Source organism: Xenopus laevis, chromosome 1L (assembly GCF_017654675.1).
Source record: "Xenopus laevis strain J_2021 chromosome 1L, Xenopus_laevis_v10.1, whole genome shotgun sequence".
In the NCBI taxonomy this organism is placed as follows: Eukaryota; Metazoa; Chordata; class Amphibia; order Anura; family Pipidae; genus Xenopus; species Xenopus laevis.
Window position 1 is genome coordinate 32,406,558 of NC_054371.1, and position 20,511 is coordinate 32,427,068.

The 20,511-nt window shown below is 37.6% G+C and overlaps 1 protein-coding gene across 2 annotated transcripts in view; it reads right to left on the bottom strand.

Moving 5' to 3' along the window:
- Positions 1–470: 470 nt before the first annotated feature.
- ppargc1a.L (PPARG coactivator 1 alpha L homeolog) overlaps positions 471–20,511 on the bottom strand; it is a 65,806-nt gene continuing 45,765 nt past the window's right edge. For both annotated transcript variants that reach the window (XM_018228937.2, XM_018228942.2), the window contains 6 exons: positions 11,797–12,694; positions 7,529–7,624; positions 7,315–7,435; positions 4,649–4,770; positions 4,119–4,270; positions 471–2,761 (listed from right to left, as the gene is read on the bottom strand). In XM_018228937.2, the coding sequence (XP_018084426.1) occupies positions 2,658–2,761; positions 4,119–4,270; positions 4,649–4,770; positions 7,315–7,435; positions 7,529–7,624; positions 11,797–12,694 (1,493 nt within the window). In that variant the 3' untranslated portion in view covers positions 471–2,657. The remainder of the gene's footprint in view (positions 2,762–4,118; positions 4,271–4,648; positions 4,771–7,314; positions 7,436–7,528; positions 7,625–11,796; positions 12,695–20,511) is intronic.

Here is a 20,511-nt window from a genome sequence, read left to right on the forward strand (position 1 = left end):
TGGGCATTTATTTCACAGCTTGATTCTATATATATTCTTTGGAGATATCTTTCTCATGGTGACTAAACCATGCACAACTCTATGTAATACAAGAAAATAAACATTAACACTTGTGTAAATCAGGTATTCCAGGCATAATATACATTCTTCCAAATTTTCAATATTTCCATAAATCATCATCTGATGATATTAACCAGCTTCACCCAAACAGGGCCTCTGATGAGTGTGTGTGTTTGTTGGGAAGATGCAAATGCATGAAAAGCTGGGGACCTATCTCAGCATTCTAGTTGCAACTAATAGAATGCCTTGACAGCTGTAGAACCATAGGTCATACAGCCTTGAGGAACATATTGAATATATATATCTTACTAAATATCTCCTCTGTATATTGTTCTCCTCAGGGGTCCCCATGCTGTAAAACTAGCCCTATCCCCCCCCCAAAAAAAAATTATAATTGATTCACACTGGTGGAAAATAAATATACTTTCCAAGCTTTAATTTATAATAAACAGTAGATTCCATCTGTGTCTGAGAAGATTTCACTGCAAATAAATGAATTACAAGTAGCTGCTTTAACCTAACAATACAGAGAAACTCAAAATAGTATGGTGTGAAACGCGTTGGTTCTTTTGGGTACCAAAACATTTGCATTCTGCCCATCAGTGGGCTTCCTATATAGGTTATGTTTACAAAGAATGTCAAAGAGTGGAACACCACATGAGCTAATTAACATTTAGCAATGTCTGGCAACGGAAGCATTATTCAAATGCAGCATAAGGGTGTTTAGCATCCATATATTAAATTGTACCACTGGCCATATCCTAAGTAATCTGCCTATTCGTATAATAAATAGGATAAAATAAACTGATAAATATGTATTTAGTTAACAAAGGAATGAACGATCAGTATTTTATCAGGATGCTTAAACTGTAAAGAAAAATCATTATATATATATATATATATATATATATATATATATATATATATATATATATATATATATATATATATTGACAAATGCCATAATTTAACAGTGCCGATGAATAACAACAACAAAAACATTTTTTACTGGCTTACTGAACAGTGTTTAGACAGAAGGACATACCACACAAGGTATACAGTGCTGAGTTACCCAGCAGCATTCATAAAATAATTGATTTAATAAAAAAATACACACACAAGCCTATTGTAAAAATAATCAATAGTAACATTCATTCCCGACGCATATAGGCAATAAAAACAAAAATCACTATCAACTTGAACAAGACTCTTTATAAAAAACAAAAACAAAAAAAAAAAACAAAAACACAGATGTTTTGCTTCTGAATCAAATGGGTGTGACAGAAAAGAAAACATGGTTGCACAAGAATGGCAGGCATATTGTCCATGCAAACAACGGCCCGAAAGGATTTCAGTGCCGTATTGGAGGACAAGGCATTAAAACAAAAATAAATGCGTGAAACGCGTTGCCTTCCAATTTGACACTAAAATATTTGAAAGGTCAGATAAATCTGTCACAAACACATAAAAGGAAGCTCACCAAAGTATGGTATGATATAATCTGTGCACCCAAATTAAAAAAAAAGAAAAACAGAAAAAAAAAAATCCACTCACACTTTTTTTGTTTTACAATCAAATATATAAGCATAAATTCAGCTTCCTAAATAGATTAGTATACAATAGTTGTTTCACCTTATATAATTACAATTGAATAGTCTCAATTAAGAAAAAAGTATTCAGTATTTAAAAGAAGGCTGCATTTACAGTGCATAGCTGTAACAAATAAAAGACATTGTCATACTTTATGTACAAGAAAATAAAAATACTCCGTAGAACCTGTTTCCTGCCAGGGGAGCGGGGCAATGTTTGCCGTTGCCCGACATCTCTGGCAGAGAAGACATTTAATATCTGTAAATACTTTGACTACAAGTTTACAACGTAGCTTACAAACTACTTGGACTTGCCTCCGATAGTTTGACTTCTTATTTATTATGTAACACCACATCCACTCATCAGAAAAATAATGCTGAACAAGCTGTGAAATTGACCACGTTACAAGGCTTTTGATGCGGGAGGTCGACACTGTAGACAACTGCATGGGTGTCAGAGTCAAAGAACGGAGAAGCATAAATAGTCTTGTGGCTTCTAGAAAAGAAAAAAGTATTTTCTGTCGTTTCCTCATCAGGTTCCCAATAGAAAAAAAAAAAAATAAAGTCACTAAGGCATTGTCTGTACTGAACAGTTTGTTTTTTGTCATTAGGAGTTTTGCTTTCTTGAAATGAAAGAAATGAGAAGAAAGGTGGGGCGCACCATGGCATCAGTAGTTGTGAAGCTAAGAATTATAAATATTTTGCCTTTCGTATATTTCTCTGTAGGGCTTATTGAGTGTTCCCTGGTGGAGGGCAGGTGGCCTTACCATTCATCAGCCATTACTGGCACAATCCAGCAACAAACTTCTGACACCCATGTTAACGTGTATTTTGTCCGATAACTACTTTGCCTCTTCAGTCTTCAGCAGCTTTGTTCATGTAAACCATTGTAATACAGAGTGTAAAGTAGGAGAAATTCCTAGGTTTGACTTTTAAGAGTCTGTTATTGAAGGACGCAATGTCCTTGAGGTATTCTCCATATTCCTATCAGGCTTGGCGCGATGCTTGTTACCTACGCAGGCTTCTCTGTGCCTCCTTGAGCAAACTGTCAAAATCCATGGAGTCATATTTGCTTTTGGTGGAAGCAGGATCAAAGTCATCTGAATTTGAATCTGAAACCGATAACAGACACTTAGGAAACCAATCTGACCGCAAGCCTAATGCAAAACATTTTTACACTGGCTCATGATGTATTATTTGCCTACTATTTACAGTTAGGAGATCGCCAACTATGTTTCTGATAATAGCCATGAAAATTAATCTGCAAAGAAGATTGTTTCAGTAAAATACAGAAAATAACACGGAAGATCGCCCTTAGGCATAATACTGCGAGCTCTTAAGTTATGTGATCTCCCTTCATGTTGACCAGCTGCCATTGTTATAAATAAGATTTTTTGGGGAGATATTGCTAAAACTTTGCTTGCATTCTACCATTTTGCCTGAGAACAGTTTGATCATCACTTCACTCAATATTGCGGATGAAGCTTAACTGGGGTATCTCCAAAGGAAATGTATGGCTACTCATAACAGTGAACATTAATATGCAGACATATATGGCTCCCTTTAGAGAAAATCCCCTAACTTGTGTTTACAGAACACCCCCAAAAATTGTGAGTGTAGCCCCATATTACATATATTTAATTATGCAGATGCAAACAATTGACTGAATTGGACATGCTTACATATGGCAAGACATCAAATTTCTAAAAGTTCTACAATAAAAGGATTATCTTCTAGAAGCAGTTTATAAAAATGTTTTTAGCTGCAATAGGGCAGCTTTAAAAACACAGCCACTGTCTCCTACCCTGCCCCCCTTCCCTGTTTTTAACAATACCCACTGGATTTAAGTAAATAATCCCATTAATACATAATTTCCCAAGGGAGTTTTCAAGTATTGGTAAATAGATAAGGCATAATAGAGGTGTTAATTTACAACAGAAGAGCTTTCAATCAAATGGGCTTTCCCATGTCACGCCAATAGAAACAAACGACTGTCACTCAAGAAAAACCCATGAATTTGTAAAAAGGAAGCCATCTTTTGGATGCTTAGTATAATGGTAGGCTAATTTCTTTTGATAAGTTAATTATGGAGCACCATTGACTGTTCTAACAGCCTATTTACACTCCAGCTAATGAAAAGCTCCTCTGGATGTTCTCAATCTCATTGTGCATCCCCTGCTTAATATATTTCAAGTGTGAGCCACCAAAGCCATCCAGATGTTACTGAACTACAACCCTAGCATCTCAAGGCTGTTGGTGTGCTGGAAGTTCTAACAACAAAATTTGAAATGATGATGGTTGCCTATAATAATTCATATAGACCACTAGTGGATTAAGGACCTCTTGGGCATGGAGCTACCAGTTATAAGTGAAATGGCTATTAATGGACTGGTGTATGTGAGGGTGGGCAGTAGTGTATTAGACTGTAAGCTGTACTGGGACAGGAATCGCACCATGTAATGCCCTTACCTAAGTCTGCATAGTTGGACTTGCAAACCTGCTTTCTTTCGCAAAAGCAAACCTCAAAGTCTGGCTCGTTTGACCTGCGCAGCGTGTATCCATTTTCAAGAGCAGCAAAAGCGTCACAGGTGTAGCGATAGGTGATAAATCCGTAACAATTGCTGTAACAAACGTCACAAAAAAAACAGCGTGAGCACCGGGATCTGTACATGTTAAATAACGTTCCCCAAAGCTCCGGAGAAACCCTTCCTCTTAACAGGAGCAGATTGGTACCATGGCGGCTCGTATAACACAGCTACTGCATTCATTTATCAGTGTGATTGTCCTGTCATGGAGCTAAATACTTATTTCTGAGGGAAGTGATCTCAACTAGCAAGACTAATAAATAAGAATGAAAGAAAATAAATAAGACTTTGAACTCAATGTGTCATCTGTCACTTCCTTCAGTACAAACTCCTACACCCACAATCTTGCTGCAATGCTTTCTCTTCCTTGATGTGGATGTCTTATCAGAAACACCAATCACTGAAGTTCCTTACCCATCGTCCCGCAGATTTACTGTGCATTCCTCAATTTCTCCAAAAACTTCAAACCGGGCGCGCAGCTCCGTGCGGCTCATGCTGGATCTCATTTTACCCACGAAAATCACTCTATGTTCTTCCTACAAAAACAAATAACATATAGAGAATTTTAATGTTATAAAACTAACAGGCCATGACTTATAAAACCAGATGGGAAGAGTTAAAACATGTATAACGAAGGTAACAAATGTGCAAACTGAAGACAGATGAATGGATCGGGATGTACAGCAGATGACAGATTGTAAACTGAAGTATAGGTTGGCAGATAGTATAGGTACTCTTTATTCTGATGATAAGTTATTATTGCTGATTTTCCCAATATATTACAGAACATTAGATTATAAAGACCACTGTATCTTTTATATTAAAAGTTTGCTAAATGTGAATTTTGCCTAGGCCAGACTAAATCCTAAATAATGACACCATTTCTCAGATGTGCATTAGTCAGGTATATTCAGCAAGAATGAAATATATAAGGTAATTAAATATGGATCACGTCTCACGTTACTGTTCCTGAAGGAACTGCACGCTTCGGTAAATGAAAATGGTTTCTATAGCACTTTAAAGGCACACTCAAGCTTGCTGGGTATTTTCTGCATGTTTGTTTACCACAATAATTATCAGAAGACTAGATTATGGTGTTTCTGCTGCATAGCTTTCCCCTGCTTCTATCAGTGTTTAGAAATGGTTGCATATACAAATTATCAAGCTGCACTCGACCCTAAACCGCCACATAAAACCCTCACCTGACTCGGCCCGTGGGTCTGGGTCTATTTATATACCTGCACTGCCCGGTCTCTGATGCAACAGAGGGGATGGGGCAAGCATGCATCTATGAATAGTTGCTACCGGATGCGGAAGTAGCGCAGTTAGGTCGCAGGCAGAAGGGCAGCAAGTGCAGCAAACCACCAGCGCCTCAAATATTTTTTGCGAGTGTTGCCCCAAACTCATCCGACCCATGGGTAAACCTGAGGTCCTGCAGGCTTCGGGTTGGCCTACGCATCACTCATGGATACCACCCAAGGGCCACAGACAGTATTGCCACCTTACTGTTCCATATTTTGAGCCAACAGCAGCGCCTCCTCGATATTTGGCTGATGATATACAGTATATAATAGCATCCCCAACTCATAGACGTACCACTATCCATGGTACAGGTATGGGACCTGTTATCCAGAATGTTCAGGACCTGGGGCTTTCCAAATAATGAATCTTTCCATAATTTGGATCATCATACCTTAAGTCTACTAGAAATTCATATAAACATTAAATAAACCCAATAGGCTGGTTTTGTTTCCAATAAGGAATAACTATATCTTGGTTTAGATCAAATACAAGGTTTTATGTTATTAGTACAGAGAAAAAGGGAATCATTTTAAAGAATTTGGATTATTTATATAAAATGGAGTCTATGGGAGACAGCCTTTCGGAGCTTTCTGGATATCGGCTTTCCGGATAAAAAAAGATTCCATACCTGCACATACAGTTGGGATCACCCAGCCACTATATACATAATAAAAATTGTATGGAAAGTACCATGAATATCACAGCAAGTTTGCCAGGAACATTATATTAATAATCAAAAACACAGAACAAGATTAAAATTTGAAATAGCAATGGCTGTGGTTTCATTCGGGAGGTATGGTAGGGCCCCCTTTCCTATTACCCAACACTAGCTGCCTGTGTGTGAATGTTTGTGGGTTATTGCCAATTGTTTCCAATGATTCTGGTTTTATAGTCAGAATGTTATTGTGCCTGCTTCCATTATTTCACAACGATTCTCTTTAATTCAAAATGTGTGTGAATGTTCCTATGATCCCTTCCCATTGCTGCAAGCTGATTCAGTGTTGATGTTTCTGTGCCGTTTATGTATTTCCTGCTACTAGAGAAGAAGCAGCGAGGAAATGATTTATTTCTTGTGACTGCCGGTGAATTATGATCCTTTCCCCATTAATACTAAGCAACGTGGGAATATCCATACTGTGGGGTTGCTTTATAGCGCTGTCCTTCAACTGTTATTCAGGAAAACCCTCCAGATGTATTGTGCCACCCTTGGAAGCCTTGAACCTCTATTAAATAGGTGGCCTTACATATGTGTGATAGATTATTCTGTCCACCCAAGGGGTTTAACCATTTTGTTGAAATGTGTATTTTTATACATTTTTTTTTTTACAGCAATTTACATAACTAAATATAAGCATGTATATATTAAAGGTGGACAACCTACGACCTTCCAGATGGTGATTCAGTCGTTTGCATTGTGTAATATATGAAATACTATACCTCCATAAGGATATCAAAACCACTTGGGAGTACTGCGAACAATTAAAGGCCCAAAGAAACACTCTTAATATCCTTTTACTTTAAAGTAGGGGGTATATTAATTTTTACCATCATTTCACAATCGGCGAGTATAACCAACCATCACTAAGGTCATTAATGTTGTTGCCAAGGGTCCATTGTTGACCCTTGGTGAGCATGTAAGAAGAGTTAGTAGCACTATAATATCTATAGACAGATCCTGCCATAGGAAGGAGGCCGTCCAACATTAAATATAAAGTCATGTGATGGTAAAAGAGGTCTTAATGACAAATGTAGGACATTTCTGCTAAGGGATAACTTACAATGGCTTTTTGCCTTTGTCTCTCTCTTTGTTTTGCTCTCTCTGATTCGCGCTTTTCATACTCTTTGCGGTACTCCTCCCTCTTCAGCCGTTCATGTTGGTATTCCTCATAGCTGTCATATCTAGAAAATTGATACGCAAATGAACCACACACTTAAAGGGGAGACTTCATGAGGAATCACTGTAAATGATCATAAATGAAGGAGACTCCATACCTGGGCCTACGACCATATGGTGACCTTGACCGTGATCGTGCATACATTGGAGAACTTTTTTCTCTGCAATGATCAGTCTCATGGCAGCAGCAAGACCTTTAAGCAAGGAAAAAAGGCACTTCAAAACACAAAGCACTGAAAAACTGTTAATAATAAACCATGGTACATAGTGGAATTTCTATGACTACATAAAAGAACGAGGACGAAGGCTGAGTCTTTTTATACAGGTCGTGGAACTCCAAAGGTGACTTCTAATATCCTCATATTTTGCAACAGGGGGGTACTTTATTTATTATAATACACAAGTTTCAATGAGTCATGTGACAAAAATGATCACTAAGCTCCAATTATAACCGATGGCATGACTAATTATAACCGATGACATCACTAAGCACCATTTACTAGGATATCATTTACAGGATATCCATGGCTCTTGCGTATTATAAAGGGCTACTACAGCCATTAATTGTCTTGAAACTGAAGTGTAATGTGCATTCCCTTCCTTTTAACCACAGAGGGTTTTCGAATGCACCTCCCAAAATGACTGATCATCTTTGATTTATGTTGTCCTTTCCCTTTATACCTTATCAATGACTTAATTTGGACCCTGCCTTCTCCCTTTGTAATGTGCAAACCACCTGAACACAGGTGCAATGTATCCGGGGTCTAGTGACTTATACATTATTTGTTTTGGGGCCTGGGATACAAGAACATCTGTATCAACAAAACCTGCACCGTTGGCTCATCCAATGGAAAGGGGGCAGTTAAACCAGTCATGTAGAGGCAATGTTATTGGAAGTGACTTCTAGACACTGTGATTTCAAAAGGGGACCTAAAAGCCCTTGAAATTCTTTGTTCTAGGCTGGATGCATATTGCCTAGAGCAGAACCCCTTCACTGGTTATGCAGATCTACTCAAATAAATGGGAATTCACATCTACACAAGTCTTAGTGAGCAGCCCTCTCCTCTACCCCATTTATGTAAGCCAAGAATGGCCTCTTCATCTGCCTGAGTGAAAACAGGAACGTCTATAAGCTAAGTGCCATGGTGCTTTATGTAGAGAAAAACTATGTCTATGTATAAGCGCCTGTAGAGCAGCAGAAGCTGCCACACAGGATCGTGCAGAGCTCTTTGGCCTCTATTACTCCCCTCCTATAGCAGCTAAGTTATTTAGAATATAATTGTTCTCGTCCTGAAGACGAGATAAGCATGAGTCAAATGTCATTCATGGCTCTCTACGCACTTCTTCCTCACTGCCAAGAAAAATGGTATTTGTGGTTGCTTTTTCGATAGAATTGAGTGCTTTTACTTTTTGGAGTTATTGGGCCTTTAGCACAATGCCACTTAAAATGATAACAGCTCTACCCATACAGCGACTTGTCATGGATATTTTGTTCTTCCATTAACATGAATGTGTTTAATTGTTTTGTGTATAAATGACACAGTTTTCATAAAAATACACATTTAAAATCTTCTTGTTTGGTCTTGAAGCAGCCTTGGTCTGATAAGAGGGACCAAACCACAACTTGCTTCCGATATGTGTTTTCTGACTAATGACCCAACAGGGAGAATTTTTTTTTTGGGGGGGGACGGGGGACGGAGGGGAGGGTTTCATAGTCAACTTCATTGTAACCATTAGAACCCCGTCACAAGCCCAGTACAGGTAATTGTGTACCTTGACAGGGTTATATATGTTTTCCTATCTAACAGTGCATGTAATGCATATAAAGGCACAAGGCTGGGGATGAGTGTTCGATATAGATCCTGGAACTCTAAGGTGACATATTAGCCTCCTAGGTTACATGGCCTAGAGGTTAAGTGATCAGAAGTGTTATGTGAGATAACTGTTTAAAAGGATATATTTTACAGCTCCTTATTATAACAGCTTTCATTACACTTTTACCCTGCTTTTCTACAGCTGAATTTCAGCTAGCATTATGATCTTGCAATGTTGAAATCATTCGGGCTCATTTAGAAACTTTGTACAGCACAGAATGAGTGAGAATATTTGCCCTTCGCATGGTTATATTTAAACCTGGATGCGGTGTATTTAATGTGCAAACAGAATGGCAAATTTATATTCGCACAGCAAATGTCAATAAGGGTTTTCTAGAATAATTGCAAATTGTGAATATTTATGCACACACAGTTACACCAGAATGTTATTGGCAGAGAAAATATTTGCAAAACGGTTTTCACAAATTGTGAATTTAAGTTACTGTCAACGATAGTTTCTCGCACAAGGATCTCGCACAGTCGCAAACACTCATCTCATTTGTGAGCCATTTGCAAATTTTTTTTTGCACAAAACAAACGGCAAGAAGTGCACACCAGTGCAATATTTTAGCATTCAGAAAAAAAACATGGGCAATACAACCATTTGCAAATAAATATGCGATGGGTAAACTTTATAAATGACCCCCATTGTGTCCTCATGGACATGTACATTATAGCCTTACATTAGGAAACTATTCTGTTATTTTATAGGATGAACAGTTGAGGAGTAACGGGGCAGTAAAAAATTTACTATAAAATAAAAAATAAACATTTCCCCTGTAGGTTTCAAATATTCTACCCTTCATGTCCCTGTCATTACCTCCTGAACTATCCAGCAATTGCCTCCTATACAATCTAATCATCCTCACAACTTTACCTCCTCCAGTATTTTAATCAATTTATCCTTGTTTCCAACCATAGAGCTTCTCCAGCTGAACTTCAGCTCGTATCCTTCTGAGACTTCTTCTCCTCATCTCTTTGTCCTATTACACAATCTAATCATGCTCTACTGCAAAAATATCCCTCTTTTACATTCTGAACAAACCTTGCACAATCCAACCAATTTTCCTCTCGCATGCACAATTATTTATTGTGCAGATATTAAACCATTGTTTCCTTCACATTTAACTAAATGCATTATGATTTTGCAAAGTTTAAATCATTCTATCCTAATGCAATCTTCATGGACATGTAAATGATTTGATTGCTAGTACATTATTTAATCATTCTGTATCGGTATCTTGGAATGATGAGTAATTACTCATATGGGCTACATGTTCTATCAAAGAAACACTTCCCTAAATGTTGACTCCCCTTGGCACAAGGCACCATTAAACTACCAGCTGTGTTGGCATAGTAACTAGCTGACCCTTATGACTATGTTTTACAGTTTTTACGGGGGCATTATCAAACCCTCAAAAAGTGACAAATACTAAGTAAATAGAAGTCTGAACTGAAGAAGCGCTGGCTTCTACTGCATTGGTTCAAGAGTCAGTACAAGCAGTGCAGAAGGGACAGACGGATACTGCTTTGAAATGACAGATTTAGAACTAACTAGAATGTATGTATATTGGAAAGTTTTCTTTCATTAGGCAAAATAAATAATTTGGATAAAGCTTCCTTTTGACTATAAATGCTCCTCACCAGAATGATGAAAACAAAGGAATTATTAATGGGTAAGACAGACTGTGAGTAATAACTCAAAGCCATTGAAAAATCAAATTGTGTGCCTTCAGTATATATACAACGATGATGTGATTACTTACTACCATCTTACTAGTCTATACTTGCGATTCATGGGATTGTAAAATAACTCATGTTTGTTTTGGGTTCAACCTTTCCCTTTGAACTGCAGCATTTGGCCAAGTTCCTTTTCCCATACCAACATAACAAACATATTAGATTACATTTGTGTATTAGTATTTTGCTATTGTTCACTGAATATCTAGAACAGAAAATCAATCTAGGGCAACAAGCGTCCCTAACTGCCCTTCAGACTGGGACCCCTGCATTGAGCCCTCAAGGCTTTAGCCTTTCATGTGTTTATCTGTAGAAATAAGTCAAATCAACTGGACTTGCTGTGTTTTTCTTGAAGACGTTTCACCAGTCATCCGACTGGATTTCTCATTTCAATTGAAAAAGAGAGATCTTTCTGGAATAAATACCCTGGAATGTTGCTCCAATCAGCATAATCTGTTCATCATAATCAGCAAGGATCTCATGAAGTTAGGTACTGATTGTATTAGCATGATTGGAGCTTTGAGTTATTAAACTGTCCGGGGAGAGGTGCCAAAACAGCATTGTATATGGCTGTGATTCTACTTATTTCTACAGATATACCATGACCTGGATGAATGAGAAGCTTCACAAACTTTCATGTGTTTCAAAAACAATTGAAAATTGTAACACATGGGTAAGAATCCTGAATAGCTATATCTATTATTTTGTACTGTACCATAAACCATGCCACACAGACTTTAAACTTTACATACCCTGATGATGATCTGCTTGATGGAGATCTGGATCTTGAACGAGAATATGGGGAAAGAGAAGATGATCTGAACTGTGAAAAGGACCTAGATCTTGATCTAGAGCATATCCTTTGTGAAAACAGGGAAGTTGGTGGGGATACTGAATATCTACTTGGAGAATTAAAAGAAGAGCAAGACGGCGATTCATCAAATAATGAATATGACTGTGTTTCATCCCAAGTATAGCACAGTTTATCATTTTCATCCTCGCTGTCATCAAACAAACTATCTATTTCCAACCCAGCAGTTAGAAACATAGGTAGTCTTGACAACTGTTCATCAATATATTTATTGTCCACCAGTTCACTGATTTTAGTTTCATCTTTGTAGACTGCCTGCGTTGGGTGCCCAAAGTGCTTGTTGAGTTCGGCTCGTATTTCCTGGTCCTGGAGCTGTTTCCTATGGCTGTTCTGAGAACTTGGCATTGTGACTGGTAAGCTGTCTTTCTGGCATTGCTTTTGATCAGTGTATGAACAGACTTGCAGTTCTTTGCCAGGAAAAGGATCCTTACATTCAAGATGTCTTGAGGCCTGTAATTCTTGTGATAAGCTAATATGTATTTCGGATTTTGAATTCATAAACTGACAGTAGTCGTGGTCTCCAAAAAGTCGTAAACTAGGTCGCTTTGCTTTTTTCTCCTCTTGTCCAATTGCCACGGTCGTTTTACTGAGCTGCGCATACAGTTCTGATTGCTCTGGACCTTTCTTAGCTGGATATAGAACTTGGATATTGGAAGACTCAATGTAGCGAGATTTTTTAGCAGGTGGCACAGAAGATTTGCAAGATTTCAGCTTAGGAGAGGTTCTAAAGGGGTTTTCTTGATTGGCTTTGTGAGGAGGTGTTGTAGGTGGAGTTAATCCTATAGCAATAAAGTGAATAGACGTAAATTATATAGAGGAAAATGCCAAGACAAACAATGGTCTACAATCATATTTGTGCAAGACACATTTTCATCTTTATGGAAACTTATCAACTGCTCTACATAATAAGACATATATACTCACATATATAACACAAGTAAATTTCATTTTTGCATTTTAAATAATAACAAGAGTATTTCGGGTCAATCATGCAGTCCTGCCTAAATGCTTCTCTTCTAAAAGTTCATCAGTAGAATCAAATCCAGACATGCAACAGAGACTAATTTAAGACAGACCAGAGAGAGTGGGGCTGATTCAATGTAATGCATGGATATTGAGAAAAACTTAAGTAGAGCAGAACTTGTACAATAGTAATTTGGGTGGGTAGTTAATGGGGTTTAGGGATCCCTAGAAGCCTTCATTTGGACAGTTACGTTGTGCATATCATTCACAAGCTAAACAACACCATTTTTTAAAAAAATTCTAATTAGAGTTAGATTACTTTTTATTAAAAACCAGAGAACAAAATTCACTGTACAGTATGTGCACTAATATGCTGGCCAGCAGCTACACAACTAGGCAAGAGGGGGGTGGGTGAGATAAAGGATTATGGGGAAGCTAGTGTAGACGGGGTAGTGGGGTTAGTAAGGGGTCATGGGGAGGAGTGAGGGGGGCATACAGTTTACCAGCTAAGGAGGTCCCTCTGTTACAAGGAAAACAGAATAATACTAACTTAACGTATAATTCTTCACTAAGTAATGCACATTTCAAAAGTAAAAGTAGTAACCTCCGCTGTATGCTGGCAAATGCACGGAGTTTGTCAGGTAAAATGGGAGACCTAGAATTAATTGCATGCTCTAAAAATTATGATATAATTGGTATCACTGAGACCTGGTGGGATGAAACATGTGACTGGATTGTGAATTTAAATGGTTACACCCTTTTTAGGAGGGACAGAGGGATTAAAAAGGGTGGAGGAGTGGGTTTGTATGTAAAGCCTGAATTAAAGCCATGCGCTAAAGAAATAAAAATAGCTGGCACTGGTGAGGGTGTAGAATCACTCTGGGTAGAGATTTCGACTGGGCAAAAGGTATCAAAAAGAATTATCATTGGTGTATGCTATAAACCACCTCGTATAAGTGTCGAGTATGAAGCCCAGCTACTCTTGCAGATACAAGCGGCTTCACAGCTGGGTCAAGTTGTTGCTATGGGTGACTTCAATTATCCAGACATTGACTGGGGTAATGGGGTTGCTAAGACAGAAAAAGCTAGTAGGTTTGTAAATATGCTGAATGACAACTTTTTATTCCAGCTCGTTCAAGAACCTACTAGGAATAACTCTCTTTTGGACCTTGTAATAACTAACAATACTGAACTCATCTCTAACATTTGTGTGGGTGAGCATTTAGGGAATAGTGATCATAACATGGTCTCCTTTGAGATTCTGTTGCAGAAGCAATTCTATAAGGGAGTAACTAAAACACTAAATTTCAGACGTGCAAACTTTGACAGTATAAGGGCATCTCTGCAACATATTAAGTGGGAAATGCTTTTCACAGGGTTAAACACAGAACAAAAATGGGAAGTCTTTAAAATGCTGCTTAATAAATATACTTGTCAGTATATTCCACTTGTAAGCAAGGAACGTCGTTGCAAAGCAAAACCTTTTTGGTTCAATAGAAGCGTTGGTGTTGAGGTGGGTAAGAAAAGACGTGCTTTTAAGGCTTTCAAGTTAGCTGGTACAGCCGAAACATTTATAAGGTACAAGGAGGCCAATAAATCATGCAAAGAAGCTATAAGGCAAGCTAAAATTGCTATAGAAAAGGATATTGCAGCAAGCAGTAAAAAAAATCCCAAATTATTTTTTAAATATGTCAATAGTAAAAAAATGAAGCAGGAAGGGGTGGGACCCTTACTATCAGAGGGGGATCAGCTGGTTGATGAAAACAAAATAAAAGCGCAGATTCTGAACTCGTATTTTTCATCTGTTTACACAAATGAAGAACCAGTAAGTGAAGGTTTCCTTCTTAACACTCCCAATTCTAGTAATACAACTAATGATGCATGGTTCACACAAGAAGAAATTCAAAAGAGACTTGAACAGGTTAAGATTAACAAAGGTCCAGGGCCAGATGGTATTCATCCCAGGGTAATTAGCGAGCTTAGCTCTGTGATTGCCAAACCTCTTTACTTAATTTTTCAGGATTCATTGAGATCTGGTATTGTGCCAAGAGACTGGCGAATTGCTAATGTGGTGCCTCTATTCAAAAAAGGATCCCGTTCTCAGCCTCAAAACTATAGGCCAGTTAGTCTGACGTCAGTATTAGGAAAGATTTTCGAAGGGTTAATAAAGGATAAGATACTGGACTTCATAGCAAATCATAATACTATGAGTTTGTGCCAGCATGGTTTTATGCGTAATAGATCTTGCCAGACTAACTTAATTTCTTTTTACGAGAATGTAAGTAGAGACCTCGATTCTGGGATGGCAGTGGATGTGATTTACTTAGACTTTGCTAAAGCATTTGATACAGTGCCACACAAAAGGTTACTGGTTAAATTAAGGAATGTTGGCCTGGAACATAGTATTTGTACCTGGATAGCGAACTGGCTAAAAGATAGACTACAAAGAGTGGTGGTAAATGGAACATTTTCTAATTGGACCAGTGTTGTTAGTGGAGTACCACAGGGCTCTGTACTAGGTCCCTTGCTTTTCAACTTGTTTATTAATGACCTGGAGGTGGGCATTGAAAGTACTGTTTCTATTTTTGCAGATGATACTAAATTGTGCAGAACTATAGGTTCCATGCAGGATGCTGCCACTTTGCAAAGTGATCTGTCTAAACTGGAAAACTGGGCAGCAAACTGGAAAATGAGGTTCAATGTTAATAAATGCAAGGTTATGCACTTTGGCAAAAATAATATAAATGCAAGTTATACACTAAATGGCAATGTGTTGGGAGTTTCCTTAAATGAAAAGGATCTAGGGGTCTTTGTAGATAACACGTTGTCTAATTCTGGGCAGTGTCATTCTGTGGCTACTAAAGCAAATAAAGTTCTGTCTTGCATAAAAAAGGGCATTAACTCAAGGGATGAAAACATAATTATGCCTCTTTATAGGTCCCTGGTAAGGCCTCATCTGGAGTATGCAGTTCAGTTTTGGACTCCAGTCCTTAAGAGGGATATAAATGAGCTGGAGAGAGTGCAGAGACGTGCAACTAAATTGGTTAGAGGGACGGAAGACTTAAATTATGAGGGTAGACTGTCAAGGTTGGGGTTGTTTTCTCTGGAAAAAAGGCGCTTGCGAGGGGACATGATTACACTTTACAAGTACATTAGAGGACATTATAGACAAATGGCAGGGGACCTTTTTACCCATAAAGTGGATCACCGTACCAGAGGCCACCCCTTTAGACTAGAAGAAAAGAACTTTCATTTGAAGCAACGTAGAGGGTTCTTCACAGTCAGGACAGTGAGGTTGTGGAATGCACTGCCGGGTGATGTTGTGATGGCTGATTCAGTTAATGCCTTTAAGAATGGCTTGGATGATTTTTTGGACAGACATAATATCAAAGGCTATTGTGATACTAAGCTCTATAGTTAGTATAGATATGGGTATATAGAATTTTAATTAAAAGTAGGGAGGGGTGTGTGTATGGATGCTGGGTTTTCATTTGGAGGGGTTGAACTTGATGGACTTTGTCTTTTTTCAACCCAATTTAACTATGTAACTATGTAACTATGCAACCACATTTTCTTTTGTTTCTGCACTTCATTAACTTGGTAAAGCATTTCTAATGCACAAATAATATATCCTTTTAAGCATAACTAATGCAGCTGTCTGAAATTTCTTTTTTCTGCGACACACAGGCAAACGAACAGTTTCAGTTACCACTGTGGCTTTTGATTTATTCCGCCGAGATTTTAAACAACAGTTAATGCCGGTTAATCTCCCTCAATATATGCAATTATTGCTGAAGTATTAAGTTTCGCTTATGGATTTGTGATTTAATTGATTACTGCTTCTGGTGTCCACATTCTAGAGCTTGAGCGGAACTTATTGAAGGAATTCTAATGCGATGCTATTTTCTTAATACCCGGCGCCCTACACTCCCCCAAAATATTAATAAACTTGCAACCTGGAATAAAACTACGTCTCATTGAGGTTTATACACTTTGTTATACACTTTATTTACCTAAACGGCAAATTGGGAAATAATGATATTAAATGATTAGCTCTAGGGAAAATAAATATTGCATTTTTAATTTACTTTCTAAGCAATTCCCTCAAAATAAAATCAAATTAGTATTAGTACTATTAAGTAATTACTGTATGTTGACAAACTCACCAGGCTAGTGGTATTAAAACAAGTATAATTATAGTTTCAGTGAAATTTCTTTTTATGGGAAACCATGTTGTTCTTTTAACAGTAATGATCAAATAAGGACGTGCATGAGTTACACATTAAATTATGATAAATACCATATTTTTATGTTTAGAAATGAAGCGGTTTCAAAGACAAAATAAAAATCTTTAAGGAATACTTTGAAAACGTCTCTAATTGATGTATATTGGAGAGTTTCCTAGGATTGCATAGTCTTTCAATGGCAAAGATTCTCAGTTGGACTGAGATCAGGTCACTATAGGGCATTCACCTATTTGTTCTTTAGCCGATCAAATGTGATTTTGCCGTATGTTCAGGGTCATGGTCCTGTTAAAAAAAAAAAATGAATTTTTTTTTTTAACAATTCCATATAAAATTGACTCGTCTTCAGTGCCTTAAAAATAAAATATCCCACAATTAACTTCCAGAATAGGATTTATTATCCAGTAAAATGAAAAGAATCGGTCAGAGGTGTAAACGTATATTTTAGGTTGTTATTCCTTTGAGTTTTTCCACTATTCTTATTCCTAAAGGTTTAGTTTCTGTCGAGTGCATAACATTGATGCAAAAATACCAGCTGAAATTATTTGGGGGCATTGTGAAATTACTGACAGTTTTATTTAACAATTGCTCATGGTGCTTAGCTAAAAGCATTTGTTAAAAGGGTAAGTTTTCAATGAAAGGTGATATTTCCACTTTGTGTAACTTAATGGTGATGTTATCTGAAGTTTGCCTCGTCAGGTAGGACTCTTACCTTACAAACAGTAAAATTCGGAAGACTCCTAGAACTGACACTTGCATAGAAATACAGGTGGCCGTTATAGGCCGACAACAGGCACTGCTATCACACTTGCACAAAGTATTGGCACTGAAACTCTGCTCAGAAATTCCGACTATGTTTTTTATTGCTGTCTATTTTCTTTTGTCAAAGGAGCCTGCTGTGCACAGCAACAAATAGCTGCCATTACCAAGAATGTAATGGGTGTCAGACAAATCGCATAACACAAACAGTCGGGACTATGTAGGTCATATTTCTGCAGAGCAGAATCTTAGCAATATTTATGATTGCGCCATTGAAATGTGCTCTATAATAAACAAGTAGCTCTGTATCACTCTCACTTTTGGATTTTTAACACTCGCAATCTGTTCATAGTTTTATGTAAGCAAAATTCAGTTTATTTTTGTGTTGGGGAAAAAGAAGCAGACTCCTGCATAGGTTTGCATGGCTGTGGTATAATGTCCCATGGGCAGTCATTATTATTCCACCTGGGATCTCCTCTTGAGATCCAGTAACACATAAGAAGGCTTTAATCTATAAATCAATCCCTCCTCATTAATGATTAAGATGATAGATCAATATGTGATTGTGATCAGAAAAACAGAGAAAATGTCCCAAGGTTATGATGAGGGTATAAATGAGATTATGATGGTGTATAAATGTAGACACTACGCAATCTACAACAGATGGGGCTTAACTTTTGGGCTTTCCTTAGGTAAACCTTTGGCCCTCTAGTTGTTTAACTGCAATTTTAAGGATACCCCAAGAACCAAGATGGAAGTCACAGGGTAGAATTTTGGAAACCTCAAATTTTGTGTCCCCTTTGTTTCGGCTATCTTTTTTAACTTCCATTCTGTAATTACCCAATACAATGCTTCTTACAATGAAGCACCATAAAGCTATTGGACCTGATTGTTAAGGATCCGGTTTTAAAATATTCTCTTCCAGAATTTACAATCATTTTTTTTATTAGGATTAACCTAGGAAAATGTTTTTTCCTATTAAAATCCATGCTCATAAAATGCATATTGTATGGGAATAAACTGCCACACAACAAGACATTTTCTTCTAATTTAATTTTATTGATCTATGTCTGTTTTAGAACCTATGACTTCTGCCTATGCTTTGGCTGGACACCCTCATTGAAGCTAGGAAAGCCATTCAGTAGGGGTTACATAAGCTTGAATAATGCATTGTGCTGGTTTCTGGGAAGAACGGCAAATCTTTTATCTGTTCTTTGATTATATTGATGATGTATGGGAGATGTCAAACTCTTAAAGCCCCCAGGCCAGTGTTTGGAGGTATGAGAGCAAAATCACCTCTTCTCTCAAGGCATTCTTTTGAAAACCATGCAATGTAATATATATGGACATCCCATTTTTCTGTACTGAAAAAAAAACACACATGATCAAACCTTTTTATGCCTCCAAAGGGGGTTGTCATCTTCTCAGAAAGAAAATACCAACCTTCCTTTATATTTTATCTTTCTATCCTATGCAACCCAACCTGCAAGTGATCCTCTACCTTGCCTGAATATATTCACGTTCTTAGAAGTAAGCTGAATGTCTTCCATATGCTATTTCAAGGGCAACTAGCTATGTTTTGAAATTTCTAGACATGAGGCCTTCATTGGCAAGTCAAGCATTTATGGGTATCCAGTGATAGGGCCCATGGCAAATGAGGTTACTTTAGCACCCTATATTTTGTCAGTATGAACCAAAACAAAATAATCTTATTCACTTACATCTACTGACTCTACTGAACTGACTTTGTTAGTTCTGTAGCAGAAGGTATCAGAACCAATCACAGATGCTCTCTTAAATCTCAATTATAATATTTAAAACATTTTTTTTTCTAGCTGACAATTTGCCAAATCATAAAAAAAAAACACTAGGTTAGCAGCTGATGTCCATGTAATAAATTGGTCTCTCACTACCAAGAGATTCCCCCTAGGATATGACAGGAATAGAACACAATATTTATTATGGCATTACTGCTGCTGATGACCTAGAGCAGCAGTTACGTTATCTGATGCGAAAATGCCACATGATGGGTTCCCATCCCCATTGCCGTCTTCTATTAATGATTGATTACGAGAAAATCCCACAGGAAAGTTGCCACAAAAAGCCATTCTAATTCCTTCAGTGGAAATGAATGAATGCTGCGAGGATCAATATATTTAACAAATTGCATGTGATTGGGTGCCTTGGTAACTCCATGAAGCTCTTTAGCCACATCAGTCCTTTGAAGCCTATACACCAATTCATGCATGCTCACGGTTTGATATTCTCTAAATACATAATATTAGATTTTCATGTGCAATATACTGTACACGCAACATTAGTGTCATGGCTACTAACTTCTGAAAAACACAGGTTGAGCGATTAAAATATCCTGGGAGACTGAATTTCTACCTGAATCAAAGAGGAATCCTACTCCTGAGCCAAAGTACTACTGGCTCCTGTATATTAATTTTTTTGACCCAACAGTTGAGCACCAGTCCCATACGACAGCATGGTACCCTTCAATATAACCACGGTTATGTCTAAGTTGTTGCTGCAGAACAGTATTTGTTGCTTCAGTTGTGACCCTCTTTAGCCACAGTTTGTTCTGATTATCCATCCAAAGCAACCACATTATTATTATTTCTCAC